At 47.1% G+C, this 25,816-nt stretch overlaps 1 protein-coding gene across 12 annotated transcripts in view; it reads left to right on the top strand.

Moving 5' to 3' along the window:
- Positions 1 to 25,816, top strand: part of AGAP1 (ArfGAP with GTPase domain, ankyrin repeat and PH domain 1) — a 556,588-nt gene that overhangs the window by 246,392 nt on the left and 284,380 nt on the right. For all 12 annotated transcript variants that reach the window (XR_016394007.1, XM_089916180.1, XM_089916184.1 and 9 more), the window contains exons 7-8: positions 20,970 to 21,097; positions 22,960 to 23,115. Coding sequence is in view for 11 of the 12 variants with exons in the window: in XM_089916180.1 (XP_089772306.1) it covers positions 20,970 to 21,097; positions 22,960 to 23,115 (284 nt within the window). In the remaining variant the exon portion in view is untranslated. The remainder of the gene's footprint in view (positions 1 to 20,969; positions 21,098 to 22,959; positions 23,116 to 25,816) is intronic.

The raw sequence follows: 25,816 nt of genomic DNA, 5'->3' as shown, positions 1-25,816 counted from the left end.
TCTCTTTGTCTTAGAGACAAATGGGAGCTCCCTCTGTCCACCTGCAGCCTCCCCGGTGCCCTGGTTGGTTGAGCTCTTTGCCCTCTGTTAGTGCAAAGGATGATGCCCCTGCCCCTGCCCCTGCCCCCGCCCCCACCCCCACCTGCAGGCGCGTCTCATCCCCCTGATCCTGGGGACTGGTGTTCTTCAGCAAGTCATCTGAGCGTCCCCAAGCCCCCTGCACATGGGCGCAGACTCACGCTCTCCTGTGGGTCTCCAACGGCTGTGTGGGAAAATGTCCTTGCTTCAGGAAGGAACGTGTTCTAAGTATTTAGGGCTGAAGGGAAAGGATAATCTGCTACTTAATTGGTTCAGTTAATAAGCACAGAAGTAAGGCAAGTAGAGTAAAATGTTTGCATTTGTTGCATGTAGGCAGTGGGTTTACAAGGTGTTTATTGTATACTTTTCAGTATGCTTCCGCATGAACATGTGCTTAATAAAATGGATTTTTTTTTTGCTGTGGGCTGGGGGCTCGTTCTGTGATGCTCCTGGCTCTGTCCTGGCCTTGTTTTTCCTCCTCGCCCTGTCCCCTCTGACCTAAGATCTCTGCTTGCTTAAGCAGAGTTCAGCTCTCTGCCAGTGGAGAGCCCTTCTCTGAGAGCTGTCCCCGTCAGCTGTCTATGGGACTGCTCCTCTTGGGTACGGAGGGGCACGCAGGCTCCGCACCTGCTCCTTTGACCCTGGAGTCCCAACACATCTATCCTGTTACTGGGACTGGACAGCTGGGGCCATTCTGATCCCCCTCTCTGCTTTCCTTTCTACGTGCGCTTCACCACGTTCTGTTGGTGTAACTGGCTGGCTCTCTGGTCACTTACCTTGTGTGGTCACCACCAGCAGTGCCCTGGCCCAAGCCACTGCCCTTCCCACTGGGCCCCTCTCTGCACTTTTCCACTTTGTAGGCGTCCCCCCTTTCCCCCTCCAGTCCTTCTGCCAGGGCTTTTTAAATTCAGCTCTTATCAGACAGCACCTCCTAATGCCTTTCCGAGACTCCCCCAGTCTGTGAGTCCTGTGTCCCCCTTGCCCCCTGCACCCTCCTCCTACCTGCCCCATGCTCCTGTCTCTTCCACCAGATGCCCTCCTTGCTTCTTCGTCCTCAGAGTCCCTCTCTCCTCCCAAGTTCAGTCTTCAGATCGGAACCCTGAAGTCAGGAGGCTGCCTCTCTGCTGTCCCCGTACCTGGAGCAAGGTGCCAGGTCTCTCAGTTAGCAGATGACAGCAGTCTGCTGTGAGTCAGTCATGGTCCAATGATCAGGTCAGGTCCTGACAAAGAATAAGGGCTCCGCAGGCTCAGTGGTGATGGTCTGTCTGACGGCCGTTCTCCTCACCTGGACTGTGAACTCCCAAGAGAGCAGAGGCGGCGCCCAGACCAGTCAGTGTCCCAGCTGCTCTTCAACGTCACCCACACCCTGTGGTCCCTCTGCACGAGGCTGGCACGTTTCCTGTGCTTCCTGTTCATCAGATGACCTGTTTCTCAAACCCCCCCTCCCATGAGGCGTATACAGAGACGGAAGCAGGCACAGCACGGCCAGGTCACCTGCCGGGGATCTGGGTCATCAGTTGCAGAGCTGAGGTGGGAGCCCAGGCAGTCTAGCTCCGTCACCCACACTCCTCCCTGTTGCACTTACGGCCTTTGTAATTTGATCGATAAATATGTACCAGCAACCTCAATGGAGTCATCAGCTAAAGGAGCAAAGAATCCTCAGGAACTTGAGAAATCCTGATTAGAGGACTTGAAAAAGGAAATCCTAATAGAAGCATTGACGAGTTGTTTTTTCTTTTAAATAACAGTTTTACTGAGATACCTTTCAAAACCGTCAACGTTACCTGTTTATTTTTGATTTTGAGGTTTGGGCTTTTTGCTTCAAGCCTTAGATGTTTGTCACCTGAGAGCAATTTGTGACTAATGGCGTCTACTTGCCGTACCCTATGAAGTATTTCTCATCACAGTTTATTCTCCGGAAGCTCTTTTAATAGCGTATTTGGGTGCCCTAGAATATGTCAGAACCCAGCCGTTCCTGAGATGCTCAGAAATATTTTCAGCCCCAGAGCCCAAGCCGCTCTGGAAGGTCGGGTCAATGACAGCAGGGGCCGCTAGATGGCAGTACTGCCACGGCCAGAGCCGCCTGTCCGTGGTTTCCTTCAGGGGAGATAATCAACCTCTGCGCTTTGCAGACTGAAGGTGGTGAGTTAATGTGCCCCATCCATTTTAATTTGAAAGATACAATTAATTAAATTAGGCATAAAGTGGATGTGATGGGAAACTGGAAGCTCACGGCCGAAGCACGGTCAGCTCCTGACACAGCGCAGCCCAAGTTTCCGAGTCCTTGTGCAGCTTTGTGACACCAGTGGGCGAAATCGCCACCAGGTCCACCGAGTGGACACAGTTTATAAAGTTTGCACCTGGTGGAACAATACTTAGCCTGAATTTTTGTTAAGGGACTGGACCGCATAGTTTCACTAGAGGACATCTGATAAAACTATTCACGTGAGGCTCAGAATATTGGCATCAACATGTCCACCCCAAAAGTTACCTGAAAAAGAAGGTGGCGAGTCCTCTGGAGGGGCTGCCGCCCCACCCCGGGCCTGCCACCTCTCTTGATATAGTTGTGCCCACTTTTATTTCAAGAAGAGGGTTGATTTTTTTTTTTTTTTTTTACAGCTTTAAAAATAAGTTGAAGAATTTAGGTCTGGAAAAATTAAGAGCTACAGGTAACCACGCAAGATATTATTGGCAGATGCAGCAAAAAATATATTTCCACAGAAAATTGGATTTTGCGCATAAAGCTTAGTAATACTAATAAAGACAGGTCATTACCAATTTTAAGCCAAACAAACTCAAAGAGAGGTGGTGTCAGTGTGAATCTCGGTAGTTTTCTGTTTTTTTTGGAGAAGTGTAAATCAGCTTCGTTGTAGCGGGCGCACGACGGATTTGCTGCAGTCATTCCTGCCCCTCCTGACCGTGGGTAGAGTCGCTGGTGCCGAGTGATTTACAGTCTGGTGGCAAGGTATGTTTATATTTAAGCTGTGCCAAGGTGTAGCTAATGAGAAAGATAAGAAATTTATAGTCCTCGGTGATTGATAGGATTACTGCCTTGGCATTAATTGAAAGCTGAGGGATCACAGCTGTGGGTTTAAATGCGGGGTGGGGGGGAAATCACTTCAAGTAAAGGGAAACTTTCTGATTTGCTTCTGAACATTTTAAAGATAATTTTCCCGCTGACAGTCTGGTTGGTGATAGAAACAGTTGCTCCTTACCGGGGCTTGGGTAATTACACAGAGATAATTATGGTATTTGTTCTGTAACCTCCCTATGGTAAGTGGTTGTAAGTGTGGGGAAAAATATTAAATACCGTGGAGTTTTTTAAATGGTTTTAGAAGTTTATGTGTAGAATAATAAAATTCTCTATGGTTACTCTTGGCTAAATATTCCCTGGACTATTTAAGATGTTGATGAGGGGAACCAAACCAATAATGTCAGAGGCAAGCCTGTGACATTAGATGCTGCCTTCAAAGTCCCACCGATTGTGTTTCATCTGGGTTCGTCTAAAGTAATCTCATAGACCTTCCCCAGCCTGTCACTTTTTAAATGTACCATTCTTGTTGAAGCTCGGTCTTGTGAAAATGTCTAAATTTTCCCATTAAGTGCTTAAAAAGTAATAAAACTCCAATCATTAGACTTCACTCATCAGAGCTGTATCAGTAGAAATATTCTTTGGTGCAATAAATCTGAGCTAGGGTTCGACATTCATATCCCTTGGATTCATTCCCTGGAAATGGACGTTTGAAGGTAAACGGCTTAAGTAGGGCAGTTTAAATTTTTAATACAATCTTATTGTACCTGTTAGCAAATGATTAAAGTGCAAAGGGGCCTCTTATATGTTTTGCAAGATTTATAATAAACGCCCTATGATGCCTTTTCTGTGCTGAGCTATAGACGTTATGACAGTTAAATGCTTATAAAGGCCAGAAAGTCACAAATGAAGAGTAGAGTCTTTATTGGAGGCTAAATCAGGCCTTCCGAGCGCAGACATCTTTTCAGGGGACACGTGAATTCCTGTCTTGTTAACAGTCTTCAGGTGCCAGGAAGCTGTCATAGACAGGTAGGACCCAGTGCGCCTCTGAGCCACTGCACAGCCAGCGGAAGCTGTTTGGGAAAATACACACGGGAGTCTTCCCGTTACCGGTTTGCGTTGGGGGATGTAAATGAGTCTTCTCATCAGATGTCTTTTTCTCTGGTGGAATGCCTCTAGTCTGTAAGGAGTTCCTGAATTCCTTTTGTGGGATCCAGAGGCTTAAAGCCGTGACTCCTGGCAGCTGTGACCCTCTTCTTACCCTGTAGACCCAGTGACAGAGTGGGATTCCTCTGACTGTCCACTGTTTGCCCGCTGGTGTTTGTGGACTTGGTTTAAGGCCTCTGACCGGACAGCAGGACTAGCTCTTCACTGAGGGGCCAGCCTCAGCCAGGGAGAGGCAAGGACGGAGATGGGCAGGGTGCCCCACCCCACCCGGGGCAGAGGCTGCAGTTCAAGATGTAGAGCATGGAAGGCATCGTCTTCTCCTTCATGGACCGGAAGTTCCAGCCGTTGTTGGGTGGATTGGTAGTACATTTGAAGGAGAGCTTTAGCTCCAATACAGGTTATCTCCCCCATGTTTGTATATTTGCCTATCAAAAGAGAAATCTGTTTTAAAGACAGATATCTTTATCATCTTTTAGCATTTATATATTTTTTGTTTGGAGGAAGAAAATAAATCCCTGGATTTTCTTTTTTTTTTTTAAATAAATTTATTTATTTATTTATTTTTGGCTGCTTTGGTTGGGTCTTCGTTGCCGCGCACAGGCGTTCTCTAGTTGCGGTGAGCGGGCTTCTCATTGTCGTGGCTTCTCTTGTTGCGGAGCACGGGCTCCAGGCGCGCAGGCTTCAGGAGTTGTGGCACGTGAGCTCAATAGTTGTGGCTTGTGGGCTGTAGAGCTCAGGCTCAGTAGTTGTGGAACACGGGCTTAGTTGCTCCGCAGCATGTGGGATCTTCCCGGGCCAGGGCTCGAACCCGTCTCCTTTGCATTGGTAGGCAGATTCTTAACCACTGCGCCACCAGGGAAGCCCCCCTGTGTTTTCTGAACTTTCTTTGACAATGTCCTTAGTATGTTAAATTTCCTGGGCTGTCATTTGCCTTTTACTCCTGTGTCTCAGCCACAGATGGATTTGGGGTGTCAGCAGTGAAGAGAGAGCGTTCCTTTCAAATTACTTTCTCTAATTCTTATGATAGATAATGATTTGGGTTATTAACTAGCACACATTTGAGTCCTTTTCATCTATTCATGTTGGGTTTCTTTTTCTCAAAATGAATTCCCAAAAGCTTTATTAGAAAAGCTTATATTGATATGTAAACATACATATCGTTAGTAGATAAAACGTCACATGTAGCAGTATCAGTGGAAGAATAACCTTCTTTCTTTGAATAACTTCATAAAACTTGCAGTCAGTTCCTTCTTCCTTTGTAGGTGTCACCCTGGACGGGTGCTGAAGTAGCGGGATTGTGTGTTTAATTTTTACAGTTTTCGACATTAAGATAACGTGTTGAAGTTGCCCTGTGACTTTTGCCCATGTTCTTAAGAGTCGCTGGGCATCCTGCAGCAATGGAATAGGCATCGGGTAAGAGGCCACTGTCTTCAGCTGTAAGTGCTGTGAATTGATGTTTTTATGTCGTTGTTGAGTTTTTAACCTTTTAAACTGTTGGAATACAGATGATAAGTTTTTGTGACCTGCTGCTGTGTGTAGGTGGAGGTGTGAGAATCTAGTCTGAGATTCTGTGACTTGTTTTCAAAGTGTCCACTGTGGACTTTTTGTTTTTTAATGCCATTTTTCTCAGTGAGTTTGAACCGTGATGTCACCAAGGATAACGTTCCTCAGTTTTTGTTAATGAGGGATATTTTCTTAGGGTGGATTAAAGGAAGCCTCCCATGTGTAGAAAGGGTTTTGAACTTACGGTCTAAAGAGTCATTATGACTTCTTACCTACAGCTGACACATATACCCCAGGTCAGATAAATTTAGAAGTAGGTTCAAAAAATATGGACAGTTTGTTCCTTTTTCATCCTTGGCAGGACCAGAGAAGTTCTTGGTAATTAGGTGTTACTTTCCTTACGGTAGAAGATCGCCATCTTCTCGTAGGGACCTGTTGTGCTTCACTGGGAAGAGATGAAGACTTTGTAATGAGGATTCTGGTATTCAGTGTGGCAGTGCTGAAGTTAGTTTGAAAACTTGTTATTACGGACGTATCCACAAAACATGATGTCGAGTGCACAGAGGCGTTCGTAGTAAATGGATGATTTCATTTATATGAAGGCCTACAACAGGCGAAACTAATCTGCATGTAAAAAAGTCAGAAGAGTGGTTTTGCAAGTGAGAGGGGCTGGTGGGAGTGGGTTTGGGGAAGGGGTACAAACCTTCTGAAGCTTCACAGTGATTTGAGTTACGTGACATTTGTCCGTTCATGGAATGGTACAACTAAGATGTTTGCATTTCACAGTATGTACCTTCAGTCTCAGAAAAAGGAACCTTAAACGGTTAATACATGACAGTTAATTATGCACAAGCTGAAGAGCGTAGCGGTGAAGAGCACTGATGTCTGCCCCATATTTGAAATGCATCAAAAAATAAGATGGATGGATGGTGGGTATGTAATAAGGCAAGCAGAGCAACATCTACAATTATAAAATCTAGGTGGTATGGACATGGGTGTGCAAGCTACACTTCTTTCCATTTTTTGTCCACGGTTATAAATTTGCATTATAAAATTTAGGGGGAAAGAAAAACAATTGTTATTCCATTTAAAATACTGTTGTTGGGCTTCCCTGGTGGCGCGGTGGTTGAGAGTCCGCCTGCCGATGCAGGGGACACGGGCTCGTGCCCCGGTCCGGGAAGATCCCACATGCCGCGGAGCGGCTGGGCCCGTGAGCCATGGCCGCTGAGCCTGCGCGTCCAGAGCCTGTGCTCCGCAAACGGGAGAGGCCACAACAGTGAGAGGCCCACATACCGCAAAAAAATAATAATAATAATAAAATAAAATAAAATACTGTTGTCGGTATTTTGCGGTAAGATGAGTCCAGATGCACTGAATTTAATGTGAAGTACTTTCTCACAGGGGGAATGTGCAGTATTACTCTGAGCTCTTTTTTTTTTTTTTTTGAAATGAGGCTTTCCAGAATTAAAATGCATGCATGATTCTTGCAAGAATTTCAGTAATTCGTAGAAAGTGGCAGTACCAGGTAGGGATGGTTTGACTTCCTCACAGTTTCTGAATCACAGCAGATCACAGATTCAGAAATCCGTCAGTGTCCTCCGCTGGATTCTAATGAGCACTTAAACGTGATTAGTCACAAAAGCGAGATCTTGATGGCGATGACCTCAGGTCTCCTAAATGTAAATAAAATTAGATTTAGAGCCTTTTAATCACCTGGGGTGCTGTGAGCAATTACACTGGCAACGGATACACTCATTTTTTGTTGAAGAAAAAAATCTTGCAAAAAGTGTCTCTACACTGTGTACTTAACTCTTCAGTAACCACGATCGATGGAAAAGAATGATCTAGGATGCTGTTGCTTAAATTTCTTACATTTAAAAAAAATTTTTATCGGAGTCTAGTTGATTTACAACGTTGTGTTAGTTTCAGGTGTGCAGCGAAGTGAATCAGTTCTACATGTATCCGCTCTTTTTTAGATCCTTCTCCCATAAAGGCCGTTACAGAGTATTGTATTGAGTAGAGTTCACGGTGCTGCACAGTAGGGCCTTATTAGTTATCTGTTTAGGGTGCTATATTAATTCTATGGAATCATATATCATTTCTTTACTTGGGCCGTCGAGTTCATATAACTTAAATGCCTAATATCGCTGAAGTATCACAAAAGGCCAGACCTACCCACAGGAATCGTGTGTATCGGAGAGGGTAGGGTTCTGGGTGGTGGTGCTGGGTAAATGATAATAATTGATGGTTGGTGGGCAGAGCCTCACAGTGACTCGGTGCACACAGCCCTGTTGAAGACCAGGTGGAAATCTGTTTTGTCGTCTCATCCTTCTTCCTAATTGCATCACAATACATTGTATAATTCAACCTGTGTGTCACTGTCACTTCTTCCAAGGCATTTCACGCAAGGAGCACGGCGGCTGGCTTGTTATTAACACAGCCGGGGAGAGAGGAATCATTTTCTCAGGTTCCAGCCCAGACATCTTCTCCCCCACTTTAAGAAGAAAATGTCTTTTTTAATGGAGATTGTTGTGAGGATAATTATTCCCGGAAATAGGAAAACAGCTTCAGTTGTGATAGATAAGTCCATTTTTCTTGAAAGTTAAAAGATACCTGTAGGAGAATGTGTTTGTGACAAATGGGGAGATTAAAGAAGTTTCTAAAACTCCCTTTTTTTTCTGTGAGCATGTGTCTCAACATAGGAAGCAAAGTAGACCTTCCAAATTTGGTTAAGGCAATATTAACCAAACTTTATTAATTTATTAAAGAGAAAACCAATGATTGTACTTAACTGTATTTGTCTCAAGGTTCCCGATTTAAAAATCCACTTATGGCCTTTCTGTCTCACATATTTTCTTGTTTTGGACCCTTTTCGTCTCCTGTTCCTCGTTCATCTTCATCTCCTCATCTTAAATTTTCATGCAATTTCTTTAGCTTGAATAATCATTTTTGTGATTTTTGTTCGTTTGTTTTTTTGCGGTACGCGGGCCTCTCACTGCTGTGGCCTCTCCCGTTGCGGAGCACAGGCTCCGGACGCACAGGCTCAGCGGCCATGGCTCACGGGCCCAGCCGCTCCGCGGCATGTGGGATCTTCCCGGACCGGGGCACGAACCCGTGTCCCCTGCATCGGCAGGCGGACTCTCAACCACTTTTTGTGATTTTATCCTTTCTTTTAGTATCTTCTCTTTTATCGTGTTTTAAAATCCTTATCACAGTCACCTTTTTCCTGTGTCACTTCTGTCTTTGTCATGGATTCTGTTCTTCCAGTATCACTACATTTATTTGCATTTATCCTGGGTGTTTCTTTCACTTGACTGATATAACTGTGTTAGTCTATTTTGTGACCAGTAATTTGGCCTTTTAAAAAAAATAGGGGATCTAAAAGGTGAGTCCTGTAGCCTTCCTGGTGCGGAAAAAATGGTGAGGAACTCCAGATGAAAGCATCCAGGGTGCGCCGCCACCTTCAGTGGGCGTCAGAAACATCTCTGCTCCGGAATGATCAGCTTTCTCCGCGAGGCAGCTTGATGAGTTGAGAAGAAGTGACAGGTTCATTTTTCCCCCTCTTTGTTTAAGCCATTTATCTTTTAGATCTTTGTCTGCCATCTAAATTGTATTGCCAGTTTATTGGGATCTTCACTTGCCTTGTCTTGAAAGACACTGATTTGCATCCAACTTGAGAATAAGGGAGAGAGAAAGTTAATCATCTCTCGGCCTCTCGAACAGATTTGCACTGGGTTTAATTGTAGCATTTGGAATGTTTTCTAGTCCGAGTCTAGGTGCAGCTCTGTGTTCACCTGGGTCTTGGTGAGAATATCACAGTGCCCCAGTCCGGAAAGCTTCGCTCTTTGAAAGGTCTTTAATTTATGCTTTGGGCACACCTTTCTACATTTGCGATTAACCTAAGCTGCGTCCCCTGCTTTTAAACCCTGCTGGCTTGTATTAATTGATTATTCATTAAGCGGAGTCATAGTAATGAGTGCTCAGCGAGCATTGAGTAGGTGGTACTCACTCTTGTAATCTCATGCAGCACATCAGAGTAGAGCTCTAGGGTCAGGGTGACCAGTGGCGTTCCAGCCCCTGCCCAGGTCTCCGCACCTGTCAGGGGTGCCAGCTCCCGCCTCCTGGAATCTCCCTTTGCTGATGCTCAGAGCCCACGGCCAGCAGCAGCCCCCTCACTGCTCCTGGCTCGTACGTTCTCAGACTCCTTACCTTGTCCTGGCTCAGGACTGCGCCAACGGGCACACATGCACCCCTTGCTGCCGCTTCCGTGGCCGCACGCACGCCACGGTTTTCTGTTTCATCAGGGCCTGCCCTCATCCAGTTCTGATCACTGCCGGTTCCTCAGGCAGGACACTTGGATGTGCTTTGTGCTCCTGGTCACGCTTCCAAATTTTTCCTGCTTTTTTAAAATTAAAAAAAAATTGAAATATAGTTGATTTACAGTATTGTGTTAGTTTCAGGTATACAGCACAGCAATTCAGTTATGCATATATATTCTTCTTCAGATTCTCTTTCCTCATGTGTTATTACAAAATATCAAGTAGAGTTCCCTGTGCTATATATATAGGAGGTCCTTGTTGGTTATCTGTTATATAGGAGTGTGTATCTGTTAATCCCAAACTCCTAATTTATCCCTCCCCAATCCCCCTTTCCCGAAATTTTTCTTGCTTTTAATGATTCCTCAGTGTCTATGTAGTATATTCACAATTCATCAGTATTTCCCTCTTGAAAATTATCCCCACTTTGATGTCACACATACACATCTCTCTTCAGGGCGCTGTTAAAGCCCCACAGCTGGTCCTGTGCCTGACACACTTGTTGAGGAAGGAGGCAGGTGCTGAACCTGAAACACCGGTGCGGAGTGAGAGGTTTGCGGCTTCTCCGCTAAGATTGCCAAGTGCTGCTTCTTGAGACCTTAGTGAAAGAAGTCATGGAGGCTGTGTGACCACCTCTTCTGAAGGGCGCTCTCACCGCAAGCGTGTAAGGCCTCCTGGTCCCTGGTTCCTCAGTGGTGTGGCCGGCAGGCCGGTGTGGACCCCACCGTCTCCCGCATCTGACAGGTTGCCCGGCATACTAGCTGCTCCAAGATGTAATGAAGGAATAGATTGTGAGTGAGGGATGCCAGAGAGCAGAGGGAAGACTCTGCCCCTGACGCATGGAAGGGAAAAGCCGACTCCACATACTAAACTTAAGAGGACAGACTCGTGGCAGGACCGAGAGTGTCCTAGGACCAGCCTGGGTCACTGGCATCGATGCTGCACCCTCTGGCTCATGCACGCCTGGCAGGTGTCATCCTGGTCTCACCTGTGCCCAAGGGGAGGCAGGGGAAGGAGGGGCAGAGCCCAGATGTCTCTTTCCCCCCATTAGCCCTTCTGAGAGTCACCGCTCAGGTCTGTGGTGCTCATTTCCGTTTGGAGACCCCGGAGACCCCCCCTGGATCCAAGCAGCACAGGCACAAGTGTGCGCTGGGTGCCTCGGACTTGTCCGGAGCGTGAACCCATCCCTGAGTGCGGCCCTGATTCTCCAGGTGTCCACCAGGCATTGGATTTGTCCCAGATGCTGGGTAGTATCATGTTCTTTCCTCTGCACTCGGAGACGAAAACCTGGAGTCTGCACAGTGATGGAGAGGTGATGTGGTGAAGGTCTTAGATGAGGGTGCTGGTGGGGTCAGCAGGCTGGAGAAGGCACAGCAATATGGGCGGTGCTGAGGGAGGACCCGGCGGCACGAGGGGAGGGAGGGCAGAGGGACTGGAGGATCCCTCAGTGTCTGCAGGTAGCGTCAGGAGCCTGGAGCTGACCATGTGCTGGGCGTCCTGACGGTGCACAGGGCCGCTGGAGCCTGCGATGCCATCCCTGAGGGGACTCCAGGCAGGGCTGAATGGAATGCCTTCCTTCCTTCCAGCGGAGAAAGGCTGACCGAAGCAGAGTCCAGCCCTAGAAGTGCCACGTGCAGACCGGCCACAGGCAAGACCAGCTGAAGGACATTTGACAATATGGCGCTGGGATATGTTGAAACTTATTTTTTTGGAGAGCAGTGAATGTTCAAAATCCTCTGCGTGTGGACGCAGGAACCCTGTGTCCTTCGGAGGCCTAGAACCCCAGCAGGTGGTGAGCGTCCTGGTGCCTGCTGCCCACCAGCCCAACATCTGGGGCCGCTGGGACCCAGAGCTTCCCGTTGGCAACTCCACTTTGGCACTTGGTTTTAAGAGAAAATTGTGCTGTGAAGAAACGCATGAAAAAGGGATGTGGGTTTCTGGCAGGATGATTTGATGTTCCCCTGCCACAAAGAATAACTTTACATCAGAATTAGGTACACGTATAAAACATGTTGAATAGACCGTGTTTATTTCAGCATGAGCTTTTAAACATTTTATGTTTAAAAACTCTTGCACTTTCTCCGGGAGGAAAAGGGAAATCCAGCTGCCTGGGACATGGGAGAAATTCCCGCTCATTGTGAAATTGTGAAATTAACGTCAGCAGCCATGACTTTGCTCCGTCCTGAAGGTAACTGTTTACTACAGTCGGCATTTAAATCCCCCGATTAATAGGAGCAATTAAACAATAGCTTCATTTCCAGCAAATTAACAGCCCTAATAGGTAATTGCGACACAAATGAAGATAAATTTGTTTTAGTGCAATGAGATAAAAAGAACACAGGCAAGAACGGAATCTCCGATTAAGAATTCAGATTTCAAAAAAAAAAAAAAAAAAGAATTCAGATTTCATTACTTCACGGAAAACTTGAAAGCTTCGCTAGAAGAAATTAAAGAGAATTTGGCTTTTTGACCATGGCCTGTCTTGGCCTAGAGGGTTTTTTTTTAATACAATAGAAATGCCGTATTTTGTGCTCAGGGACACAAGGTAAGGGCACAGGGTCTTTGGCAGAGCTTCTCATTAGGTGTTCACTGACAAGGAACCAAAACACAAATGCATGGGAGAGTGTTTCCTTTTCATGCACCCCTAAATTCATTTTATGACCTGTTCAGTTCCAGGGTATGTTTCCTTCCTTAATAATATTTGTTATAATTAGGAAACTATTCTGATGGTTTATAGTTTGTCCTGATGAAACGTGGAAGTGGTCAAGCCAGGCCTGTTTTTAGAATGATAAACGTGTCCATACGAAGGATGGTTTGGAAGGGGACAAGTCGGCTTCGGAGAGAGCAGTTGGGTGATTTTAAAGGTAGTGGCAAAAGAGATGAAAGCTTTGCTAGAACAAAGATAATGAGCTTCTCCTTGCGGGTCGCCATGCCGACAGGAGGATCTAACACACGTTAAAGAACAGGGGCAGCCTGTCTTTCTAAGGAAGATGGGCGTATACTCAGGTTTAGGAGCTGTAACTTAGAATAGGATAAATGTCCAAATCTGCTTTGAAAGTTTTTAAACTATGGGGGTTTAGCTAACACTACATCAGTGAGCTCATACACCCTTAGAATAACTCCTCTTGGTAGCTTTGAATCGTCGAATGGCATGTAATCAGCCTAGAATTCTACCCCCTTGAAAATATTAATCGTGTGTAAGGGTGGAGTAACAGCAGTCTCTCAACAGAATGTCAGAGGGCCGGGGTCCTGCGCATAGACCACGGCCGCTCGGTCACAGTCCCCCCAAATCCCCCCCACCCTGCGCCCACCCCCCTGCCCCTCATGCTTGCTGTCTCCACTGTCCAGGTAGAGATCACCTGCATCTTGCAAACCACACAGACCAGGTGTCCTTCCAACTCCTGGATCTCGTCACTGGCCCATGAATAGCTTTGACGGCTCCCTGTTGCCTTAAGGATACGATCCACACTTTGCATACGGGATCCTTAAATGTGTTTCCAGCTGCTTCTCCACCCTTACTTCTCCTCATGTCCTCACCCCGTCCCCATTGTTGATCCATCTGTTCGTTCATTGACCCAGTTGGTGAGTGCTGGTTGAATGTCAAGTACATGTTGACCCTAGGAAGGTAAATGAAGCATCCCGTCTAGCATTTCGAGCCACGTGGAGGTCCGTGGAATCGGCCCATTGTCTTGGAACGTGAGCTGACTGTATTTTCCAATTGGCGGCTCGGTTTGGCAGGATCTCCGCAGGTGTGTGGGCCAGGCAGGGCTGTGGGTCCCTGTGGTTCACTAATTGTCACTAATCGTCACACAACCCAAGAGGGCTTCGAGAAGACCCCTCTCCCCGCTCCTCACCTCCCTCTCTCTTTTTCATTTTAATGGTTTTTCTGGCATAGCTTCCTCTATTCCCAAAGCGTCATATGAAAACAAATCTAGGAGATGGGTATAGGATTACCAACAACACAGACCACACCTCCTTTAACGTTCATTAACTTTGAGAAAAGTTCCACTTCAAACTTTTTTTCACTCCTAAGTCACAAGTTCAGAACTACCTAGATAATTTGGTAATTAATTTCTACTTAATTAACAAGATAGTTTAATGATCACTCAACTGTAATTTAAAACTGAGTTGAGACATTAGGGGACCTTTTATTTGTTACTGGAAAATTTACAATCCCTGGTGGTTTTCATTTTTTATGGGGATTTGCCTGGTAAGCCCTCCAAGGTTCTAATGGAAGAGCCTTTCAATGCAAAGACAGTTAATGTTACGTTTGGGTGGTAGCACCAAAAATAGAACAATGGCATGAACCCCCAACCTCAAATTGTGCTTTTAAAATATTTTTGTGGAGCAAAATGAGTCTCATGCTAGTTGATTTTCATTAAGTGTGTTTATTATAAACATTTAAAATACGACTGTAATAGATTTATCATTCATACTTAAATTCCTATGTGACGTTGTTTATGCAGAACTGCCACCCCATATTGGCCCCAGTGGGCTACATAGAGCTTTTCCTAGTAGCTGAAGGATCGTCCTCTTCCTCTGATTTGGCTTGATTCACACCAGGTTTCTATTTGGCATCTAACTGGGACTCTACGTCATCGGTCAGGTGTACATGCTTCCACAGTGCCATCCTGAGCAGCAGACCCCACTTCTCCCCAGGCCCCAGAGTCACCCGCTCCCCGGTGCAGCCCGAGGACGTGGGACTCAGCTCTGCTCATTCCAGAAGGGGCCGTGTCGCTCATACAGCAGGGCTCACGTAGCGGAAGCTGATGTACGGGGCGTCACGATGGGGAATGTTCAAAAGCAGTTCATTGCAAAGCTGGTGGATGAGTTAAGTCTCCTCTGCCTCAGTGAACTGGGGCAAAAGGGATGTGAAAGGGCAGCCAGTTTGCTGCCTGATGGAGAAGCCTCTGCTCCTTCAGGACCTGCACAGGGAGAAGGTTGGGTCGTAGGAGCCGAGTAAATAAGGAGTGAAGGAAGGATGGGGCAACAGGGACCACCCAGCGGAGCACTTGAGCAGTTCTCAGTGGTCCTGTCTCTGGTGAAACCTTGGAGCTATTGATGTGAGACGCAGAGGGCCTTGCTCCTGGCTTGGGAGCTGCATGAGGCTAGAGACCAGGTCACGTGCCTCTTCCCCTGTCTTCCCTTCCTTCTCTGGGCCCATAGGTGGCTCTTCAGACGTTTCTGTTAATTGACGTAATTCAAGTAAATCATTTAAACCAGAGAAGATATCTTGCTGATTAAATTACTAACACTCATTGGACTTTACCAAGAATGTCATAATCGTTAATGAAATTTTAAAAAGCTTAATTTAAGTGCTTAATTGTGGACGTTACCGATGCCAGGTGGTACCATGCAAGAGGAGCGTCAAAGACACCCCCATCCTGGGGCCTCGCCCTGTAAGTAGAGATCAGGAGGCCAGGACCTGATGTGAATGATGACGTGTCTGGTTTGGGATTATTACATAATCGCTTATTGCACAATGCCTATGCACTGGGCACTAGGGATTCGGGCCTGAAAAGTAGAATTGCAGCTCTTCAGCCTGGCCCTGACTGTGCATGTATGTGTGCGTGTGTGGGCGTATGTGTGTGCGTAAATGTGCAGTGGTTCTCAGTCAAGTCCTGGGTGAAATACAGAGCTGGTTGTGTTCGCACCTTTGGTATTTGGGATGCAGGGTCTCCATAGAGGAACCTGATGGTTAGAGAGGAAGGCTTGCCTAGGAGAAGTGATGCTCGCCATACGGATTCTGAGAAGGAATTGGCCACGAAGAGAAGGAGAAGCATGCCTGGGCCGTGGTGGCCACTTGTGTAGCAGGATTCAGAGAGCACACGTTGTGGCATCTGCAATGGGTCCTGTCCAGCTCGGAAGTGGGCAGTGAGCCCGGGGGCCGGCAGCGAGGCTGGAGGGCGTTCATGTCCGGTTGGGCAGGGACCCTTGTCCTCCCTGGGGTTCGGAACCCGTTAAGGAATAAGACCCTGGAAGATTGGATGACTACTTTTTATTGGTAAAGCTGTCCTGGGAAATGAAGCTTATCTGGGCTTCCTTCTCTGGGAACCAGAATCAGACAGACTTGCCCATATGGTTCCAGGCAGCGTGGGAGCCCCAGACCGAAGGGACGGAGAAGGGACAGCCTGTCCCAAGCCGGCCATCACCTAAGTCACTTGTCAGTGGGTCGGACCTTCACTGGAGGGCTTGGGAAGAGGCCAGGAGTGTCTGGGTCGTGGGAGCCGGGATCCATGGGAAGTGATAACAGGAGGGGAGAATCCACCCCTCCCAAGTGTGAAAGAGCCCCATTTTGCTGAGAAATTTCGGTTCTGACGTGTGTCTGGTGACGGGAGTGTTTGCAGAACTTTGAGCAGGACAAGGCCCGTGAGAGCCACCTTTGCGGAGGTCGCCCTGCAGTGTGTCCCTTGAGTGGCAATGAGGAGAGGACAGCTTTGGAAGCTGCTTCAGAAACCAGCCACAGGCAGACGAGGCTTGGGTCAAGGCATTGGCAGTGAGGGTGAGCTGAAGAGAAATTCCGGTGGCAGAATCGATCTATTCTGGCTCCTCTGTCCCTGCCCTGGGGTTGCTCGGGTGGTGCAGAGTTAGAGGCGAGGCCCAGGTTGGGACACTGAGGTGCATCCAAGGGCAGGTGTGGCGTTGGTTATGGGATACACGGTTCTAGAAGTAGGAAGGGCACAAAGCAAGGCTGCATATAGATTTGGGAGCCATAGGCATGGAGAGAAAAGGGCCAAAGAAGGAAGCCTAGAAGCAAAGAACCGGTGAAGGAGGCTGAGAAAGAGGTTCCAGCCAGGGGAGGAAACACAGGAAAGTCAGCGTCATGGGAGGAGGAACCATCAGCAGTGCCTAGGGCGGCCCAGAGGCCAAGAAGGATGCGCCTGGCCTCCAGCTGGTCACCAGCGACCTTGGCAATGGCAGGTCCAGCCAAGGGGATGGAGGCGGAAGCTGGATTGCAGTGGTCAGCAGAGCAAGGGAGAGTCTGTGAGGGGACAGGGCCAAAGGGTACACAGTCCCTGTCCTGGGAGCCGTAGAGTCTCGGGGCAGGGGGTGCTTCCTTGCCAGGTGGCAGTGTTTGGTGCCGTCATGGGGGCCGACAGAGTGTCTGAACCCCTGTTCTGCTGCCGGTGCCCCCTCTGCCTTGTTTTCCTCAACCGCGAGGATTAAATGACTCAGTAGACGGGAAGTGCAGACCGCTGGCCCATCGTTCAGATGTAAGGGACAAAGAAGAGGGGGAAGAGGGAGGGGAGGGGGACACCCCTAGTTACCTGGTGAGAGGTAGGCCTGACTCCCTTGGTGTGACCAGATTCGTTCTTTCTGCTCCTCCTTTAGTGCAAATGATTTGAGAAACAAAGCAGAAGCAGAAATCGGGCATTAGGCCAGGATTTAATGAGGTCTTATTTGCGAGCTATCTGAGAGTCTTATCTTTACACACTAATTAAAAGATGCCATTTATCATCTATCCAATAGAGAATTTAAAATTTGTGGGGAAAGTAAACGTGTAACTGGCTTTTCTTGTTGCTTAAGTTTGTAAATAAACTTCTTTCTAGTTGAAGAATGGAAATACGTTTATGAAAGTATACTTAAGGGTCCGGCTAAAAAAGAATGATCTCAGAGTCATCACCCAGGTCAGGAAGGGGCCACTGCCAGCCCCCAGGAGCCCCTCGTGCCTCTCCCAGGTACCAGCAGTTTGCTTGCTTGGTTTTGAAGTTTCCAGTGTAATTACAGATATGGTTGAAGGGGCTCGTTAAAGGGTATGTTTTATATATTACCCAAATAAAATTTCAAAATTGTGGAGGGAGTCATATACATTATTCATTCATTCATTCATTCATTCATTTATACTTGAAGGTATTTGAACATTTTTTGCCTTCCAGTTTTACTGAGATATAATAAAATATCTATGTAAAATAGATACAAAATTAAATAGAAGGTTTTTTTACCTTTGATGAGAACTCCTGGGGTTTACGCCCCTAACAACTTCCATGTATAACCTACAGCTGTGTTAACTGTTGTGTATTTATCATGCACGTTACATCCCTAGGAAGTGACTTTTAAAATGACACCAAGTACTAGCATTGCCACATCAGGTTAATGAAATTGGCGGGGTGTCTGGTAAAGGAGCAGACATTTTCCGTAACTGCCAACGACAGCATTTCAGACTTAGGCTTAGCGCCTCGGGCAACTTTATAGGAAAGCAAGTCACCAAAATAGGAAACATCACACCTCGATGATAGAGTCCAGACTCTTTTAAGGAATCTCAAGTGATTGTGTTTCTGTTTTCTCATTCGTGCATCGCATGTATTTATATAAAATACGTGACGTATTCATTTGTGGAATGATCCAATGCAGACAGAAACTCAGTGATTATAAAAATTTCCCAGCCAGTGTAATCTGGGGTGTAAGTAATATTCATGTTCTAAGTCTCCTGACATTTAAATGTTCCAAATCTCAGGAAAAGTTGATGATCATAGTTACAAGAGAACAGTGCCTCCCTGCCCCTGGCATCCCGTTTCCCTTGAGTTGTTATTGGGGCGGGGGGCCCTTGCACTTACACAGCCCAGCCCGGCCCTGTGGCCTGCAGTGGGCCGGGGGCTTTCCACTGTGGAGGAGAAGGTGGCCCAGCCTTACAAAACAGTCCCCTTATTTCCTTTTCCTTCTTAAGTCAGATACTACCCCCACTTTTATGGGTGACCCTGTAACTCCTAAAGCAGTCTATGTATTTTAGAACAAAATATTTGTAACTCATTTCTTTTCTTCCATGTGTGTGTAGACATAAAAATTATGGGGAAATACAACAAATAGGGTTGAAGGTTCTAGTTAAATTTAAAAGAATGCTACCAGTTATTAGCAGTTGTGACTTTGGGTTTTTTTTTAATAAATGTGGCCAAGCAATAATTCAGTGGACGGAAGAACCGTAGTACTTGACGTGTGGTTCACGCTTTGCACAGCCCTGTTCTGTGAGAGGGTTTAATGGGAAAAGGTTCTCTCTGCCCATGAACTTGCTCTTTCTAGCCTCCACGTGGGAAGGAGGGAACATCGATTTGCATTTGGAGTTTCATAAAATGAGGATTTTAATAACATATTTGACTTGCCTTAGAAAGTTTCTCAAATCTCCCCTTAGAGTAGAAAACACTGATAGAAAATGTCTACGAAGTTCTCCCGACAGCTTCACCCTGTTTAATCCTGACACTTGTGTTTTTCCTGTGAGATTTAAGGTGGAAGTCAGTATGGTCATCCGACTGAATAGTGACTCTGAGTCCAGGAGTAGTTGAACACAAGAAAACACCTTTTGCTCTTTTTCAGAAAAAAAAAAAAGGAAAAAAATAGCAGTAAATTGGCAGTCACCCAAACAATCATGATTTTAAGTTAACTTACTTTTGGTTTGGGGATTTCAGTTCACCTATAAGACACACGTTTTGCGGCTGTTGGAATCTGATCTTAGGTTTTAGTTTTGAGCTCACATAATGATTTTTAAAATATTCTAATGTGCGTCTTCAAAGACCCCAGACCGATACGCCAGTGGTTTTGAAATGACAGAGTGTTGCGATATCCCTCTGTAATGTAAACGTGATTAGCTGATGAAGGGGGATAAATTAATTGATATCATCCTTTCTGGATGGTAAGAGGCCTATCGGAGGTGGGATGTAACTAATGAAGCTGCTTCTTCATCTCTGTGAGCCATTTTTTATATATTGCATTTTCACTTAATCATATTTATACTATCATTCATTTACATGAAAGCCATAAGCTGTGGACAAACCAGTTCCTTCTTAAAATTATGTTCATCTGGAGAAGAAATCATCTGTGGACACTGTGTGTGCTCCTTCTGTAACATAAGCTATTGCTGGGGACAGTGGTGTGTTTTCCTTTGCGTGGGTATTTTTTAAATCAGCAACCTCTCTGGACAAAGATAAGGATTGAATATCATTGAACTTAATTACAGCTATTCCCCAAAGACACACATCTATTCACATAAAAGCTGTAGTTATTCTCCTGTAGTGACACCTATTGGTGTAGGAAGAGTTTTCTAATTGTTGGCTTCCTTTCCAGTTAAATCCAATATGCTGTATCAGCCAGCCTATTTGCCAAGAGAAGTTATGGCTGGTTGAATTTAGATTTGTATTGATTAAGATAAACTCCCAATGTGTATAGCCGTATATTTAAATAAAAAAAAGTCTTTGACATAATTACATGTCCTTGAATATAATTCCATGCGGTAGCCTGTAGAGTTAAGAGTAATTCTTTACGCTATGCAAAAAAAATAGATTTTTGATTTTCCAGAGGGTTTGGTTTAAATTACCCTGTCTTATTTAGGATTATTTTTGCTGCAAGTAACTGGGGGAAAAGTCCTATTATTAGAATAATTTAAACAAGATAGGTGTGTCTTTTTGTGTTTTACGTATAAAGCATCTGAGGTTTGCGCAAGGCTGCCGAGCCAGAGGCCTAGCCCCTAGAAGGGGCTTGTGTCCCACCAAGTGTGGCTGCCTTCTGCAAGATCGCTTCCAGAGCTACAGCCAACATATGTGCTTTTTACATAGCAAGAAGGAAAAAGACATAAGGAAGAAATGGGCCGGGGCAGCTCTCTCAAGGATGTTTCCTGGGTACCGCCATGTGACCCTCCTGCTGCCATCCCATTGGCCAGAGCTTGCTTGCATGGCCACATTTAGCTGGGGTGCAAGGGGATGGACCGGAGGAAGCTCCAGGAAATGTCATGTCTATTCTGGTAGTCCTGTGCCCAACTAAAAATCAGGAATTCTATTACCACGGATGAAAGGAATAGTGGATAACGGAGACAGCCCTCGGTCTCCGCCACATTCCCTCTGTTTGGAAACCAGCCTCACGTAGACTTCTTCTGTCTTCCTGTCCACTAGTTGCCCAGAAGATTGTTGCCACGAGGAAGAAGCAGCAGCTGTCCATTGGGCCCTGCAAGTCCCTACCCAACTCTCCGAGCCACTCATCTGTCTGTTCCGCACAGGTGTCTGCCGTGCACATCAGCCAGGTATGTTGGTCCCGTGAGAGGTTGGACTGAAAAGCAGGTCAGAACCCAGGAGGACACACCTGCCAAATAGTGTTCTCAGCCAGCTCCAAGGTGATTTGTTTTTTTCTTTTCAACTTTATAAATAACAGCATGTCGGTAATTGACTTAACATCTCCTTCAGAAACTGCTGTGGCCAAGTGGTTTTTATGGGAATCATTCTTTAATATTCCCTGTCTTCATGCTGCCTGTGTTACGAGGCATGCTGGCTGGAGTGGAGGTGCGGGGTGTGTACTGCCATCTCTGCTGTTGATTTTTTTTTTTTTTTGTGGTACGCGGGCCTCTCACTGTTGTGGCCTCTCCCGTTGTGGAGCACAGGCTCCGGACGCGCAGGCTCAGCGGCCATGGCTCACAGGCCCAGCCGCTCCACGGCAGGTGGGATCTTCCCGGACCGGGGCACGAACCCGTGTCCCCTGCATCGGCAGGCGGACTCTCAACCACTGCGCCACCAGGGAAGGCCTCTGCTGTTGATTTAAATGACCCCACGTTGGTCCTCATTCTCGTCTGCTTGTAGGTTGGGCAGTTGTGGGTGAATCTCAGTGGCTAATCCTACAATATGCTTCAATATGGTAGCAGCCCTCAGTTATAACTCCCGTCTCCCGTAGGCCCTATGGAAACTAGTATCTTTCCATTGCAACATTTTGCTGTTTACTTGGGAACAAACAATATAATTATCACTTTGAAGAACCTAACCAAAAACCCAGTAAGGAACTGTTGGCTTATTTTTGCCTGCCCGTGTGTCTTTGGTTAACATTTCTTAGGCGGGTGTTATATTGGCACTCTTTAAAGAGAGGTAGCGAGAAGGTTTGGTATCGTGCTTTTGGTAGCGTGAAGAGTCAAGAAGTGCGTTTACAGCGGGGTCCTGTGAAGGCACGCTCAAGGATGTTAAATCCCACTCAGGCATCTGTAATTCTCTCTGAATCTTGAAAAATCTTCCAGAAGCTTTCACATTTCCAAGAGGTCATTTTCTTCTTCTTTTTTTTTAAATGAATTTTTATTGGAGTCTACTTGATTTACAATGTTGTGTTAGTTTCAGGTGTACAGTAAAGTGAATCAGTTACACATATACATATATCCACTCTTTTTTAGATTCTTTTCCCATATAGGTCATTACAGAGTACTGAGAAGAGTTCCCTGTGCTATCCAGTAGGTTCGTATTAGTTATCTATTTTTATATATAGCAGTGTGTATATGTCAGTCCCAATCTCCCAATGTATCCCTTCAAGATGCCATTTTCAAAATGTGAGTTTTGGTTCTACTGGGCAAAATTGAACTCTTTCTCCTTCCAAGCTGGAGCAGTGAAGGGACTGTAGAAACCACTTAGTTCAACCAACCCCTTCCCTTTTCAGAGGAAATAGAAAATAATGACATTTTAACTCTCAGATTTTTTAACATCTTTACTGGAGTATAATTGCTTTACGATGATGTGTTAGTTTCTGCTTTATAACAAAGTGAATCAGCTATACATATACATATATCCCCATATCGCCTCCCTCTTGCGTCTCCCTCCCACCCCTCTAGGTGGTCACAAAGCACCGAGCTGATCCTGTGCTATGCGGCTGCTTCCCACTAGTATCTGTTTTACACTTGGTAGTGTATAAGATCAAACGAAAGAGACTTCTCTGCCTTAAGTCACTTTTCTTAGACAACACGCGCTGAGCTGATCGGTCTTTTCCAGGAGGAAACGGTGCCTGCTTGATGCTGATGCCACCGGCCAGGCCGCGCCTCCATGCAACTTGCTGGCTTGTGGGTTATGACCCCACGCAGGTGGCGGGTTAGGCTCCTGGAGCGTGTCCTAACACAACCTTGGCTTTCAATCATTACAGACAAGTAACGGAGGCGGGAGTCTGAGCGACTATTCCTCCTCTGTCCCGTCCACGCCCAGCACCAGCCAAAAGGAGCTGCGTATCGACGTACCGCCCGCGGCCAACACGCCCACGCCCGTCCGCAAGCAGTCCAAGCGCCGGTCCAACCTCTTCACCGTGAGTGTCCCCCCGGGGGGCGGGGTGGGGGGGAATCGGAGCGTGGTTCCTGCTCACTTAGCGGTCCTCTGGCCGCCAGGTGGCTCAACGACAGGTGTAGCATCCAAACCAAATTAACGAGAAGAGTGCTGAGTTCTGTGGAAGTCTCAGAAAATTATAGGATGCCACGACGCAGGTGTAGAGCAAAGCGGGACTTCCTCAGTTGCAGGGGGTCCTGACGTGTGTCAGAAATGAAGAGCAAGGGGTTTGTATAAAGGTCTCTGTTATCCTGTGACTTTCTTGGTCTCTAGCGGAAGACTTGTCACATTAGATACATGGAGGTGACAGACTGCCAGAATTCCCCAAACGTGTGCATCAAGCCTTTCAGATGAGGTGTATAAAGCCGTATCAACGCACAGACCCCCTTCTCCTCGGGCTGGAGCACTGAGGACTTAGCTCAGGGTCTTTAGCAGCTCACAGACAGAAGCCAGTGCACTTGGACTTTTCTTCAGAACCATCTGCGGAGCATTTTAAAACTCTACATCAGCTCTCAGGGCTCAGGTTTACGAACTCAGAATCTGTGCGTGGGGCCCAGGCGTGTGTAGTTTTTAAAAGTTCCCTGGGCAGTTGGGACGCAGAGAACCCCTGAACTACAGAGGACACACAGCAGACATTACCAATCAATCATGGAAGGCTTTGCAGTGGAGCCCAGAACTCGGGGCCACAGAACTCCAGGCAGAGCTCCTACTGCCGTGTGACTGGAGTCATTTGATTTGAGAAGAACACTTTCCCTCCCGGGACTAGGTCTGTGCATTACAAGTATATGGTTTCAAAGCAGGGGTTCTCAACCAGGCGGTTTTGCACTCCCAGAAATTCGGCCATTTCTGGAGAAAGTGTGAATTGTCTCAGCTCGGGGGTGGGAGTGGGTGTGGTCCTGCAGGCATCTAGTCTGTGTAGCAACCATGGAGCTGCTAAACATCCTGCAAGGCACGGGCCAGCCCCACAACAAAGAGGTCTCCAGCCGCCAGTGTCAGGGTGCCCTGTTGTAAACCACTTGACTTCTCCTCTTGGTTGATTATTGCTGACTTAGATGCAAAGGAGTTCAGTATTTCCTGGCTTAAACTGAAGGAAGATTCTGCAGGGGTGGCCGCAAGTCTCTTATCTGACCCACTGCCCTTACTTGGAGATGGCGTTCTTTCTTCCTTGTTTTTTTTGTTTTTTTTCCTTTGGCGGCACCGCGAGGCTTGTGGGATCTCAGTTCCCCCACCAGGGATTGAACCCGGGCCCTCGGCAGTGACAGTGCGGAGTCCTAACCACTGGACCGCCGGGGAATTCCCTGAAGATGGCGTTCTTGATGGTGAACGAGGCTACCAAGTACGATAGATGCCCCATCCCTTTCCCAGCACGTTCATAACAGTTTTCCCATCAGATAAGTCTTCAGTGCCAAGGTCTATTGCCAACAGCGAACAGCCCCTTCTCACAACTCTCCCCTTCCCTTTGCTCTCTGCCCTGTGCCGTGTGAGGTCTGCCGGATGCTGCTGTTGGAGGGCCAGAGTGAGGATCAGACGGGCTCAGACCCTGTCCTGCACTGCCAGCAGCTGCTTGGCCTTGGGCAACTTCCTTAACCTCTCTGAGCTGGAAGCAGCGGTAGTTGTGGTGAGGCTGCTAAGAAGATTCCCTGTAGGGGCGAGGAGTCTTTGTGGCCTTGCTTTCATTTTTATCTCACCACCACTAATGTTACGGAATGACTTCTCTTAACGCATAAGCAAAAGTAGTTGTAGAGGGCTTCCCTGGTGGCGCAGTGGTTAAGAACCCGCCTGCCAGTGCAGGGAACACGGGTTCGAGCCCTGGTCCGGGAAGATCCCACATGCCGTGGAGCAGCTAAGCCCGTGCACCACAGCTACTGAGCCTGTGCTCTAGAGCCTGTGAGCCACAACTGCTGAAGACTGCACACCAAGAGCCCGTGCTCCGCAACAAGAGAAGCCACCGCAGTGAGAAGCTCGCGCACCGCAACAAAAGTAGCCCCCCGTTCGCCTGCGCTTGGCAACGAAGACCCAACGCAGCCAAAAATAAATTAATTAAAAAAAAAAAAAGTTGTAGGGCTGTGTAATAGATTGGGAGGGAGGTAATTAGGTGTCTGCAAAATACAGGTGAATATCTGATATGCGTAAATCTGTACATGAATGAGATGCTTTACTGTGGAATTTCTTCAGACATACCGTCACCTAAGCAGCACGTGTGGCTTATCCAACACCTGTAACACTTCTGTCCGCCCAGGTGGGGTCTTCCAGGTGAGAAGGTGTCACCTCACAGAACAGGCTGTGCACTGACTCATGGCTCAGTGGACCTGAGAAGCCCATTGCCGAAGATGCAGAGACTGGGCCGTGAGCAGGGCACCAGCGTAGCAGGGAGGGGCCTTCTAGGGTGTGGTGGGAAGAGGGAACACCCATGCTCACACCTTCTAAGGGTCACCTTTCCTTGCCCCTGGCTTTGGTTTCTGTTCAAGGTGAGAGGTGAGAACCAGGAAGTCTCTTTAAAATGGGGGCTGCTCTGGGCTTTCGTGGTGGCGCGGTGGTTGAGAGTCCGCCTGCCGATGCAGGGGACGCGGGTTCGTGCCCCGGTCCGGGAAGATCCCACATGCCGCGGAGCAGCTGGGCCCGTGAGCCATGGCCGCTGAGCCTGCGCGTCCGGAGCCTGTGCTCCGCAACGGGAGAGGCCACAA

The sequence above is a fragment of the Delphinapterus leucas genome, chromosome 8, assembly GCF_059928025.1.
Source record: "Delphinapterus leucas isolate spDelLeu-1000000601 "Yukka" chromosome 8, BTC_Dleu_Yukka2, whole genome shotgun sequence".
Taxonomy (NCBI): domain Eukaryota; kingdom Metazoa; phylum Chordata; class Mammalia; order Artiodactyla; family Monodontidae; genus Delphinapterus; species Delphinapterus leucas.
The sequence above is the reverse complement of the archived record's forward strand: the minus strand, read 5'-3'. Positions and strand labels throughout refer to the sequence as shown.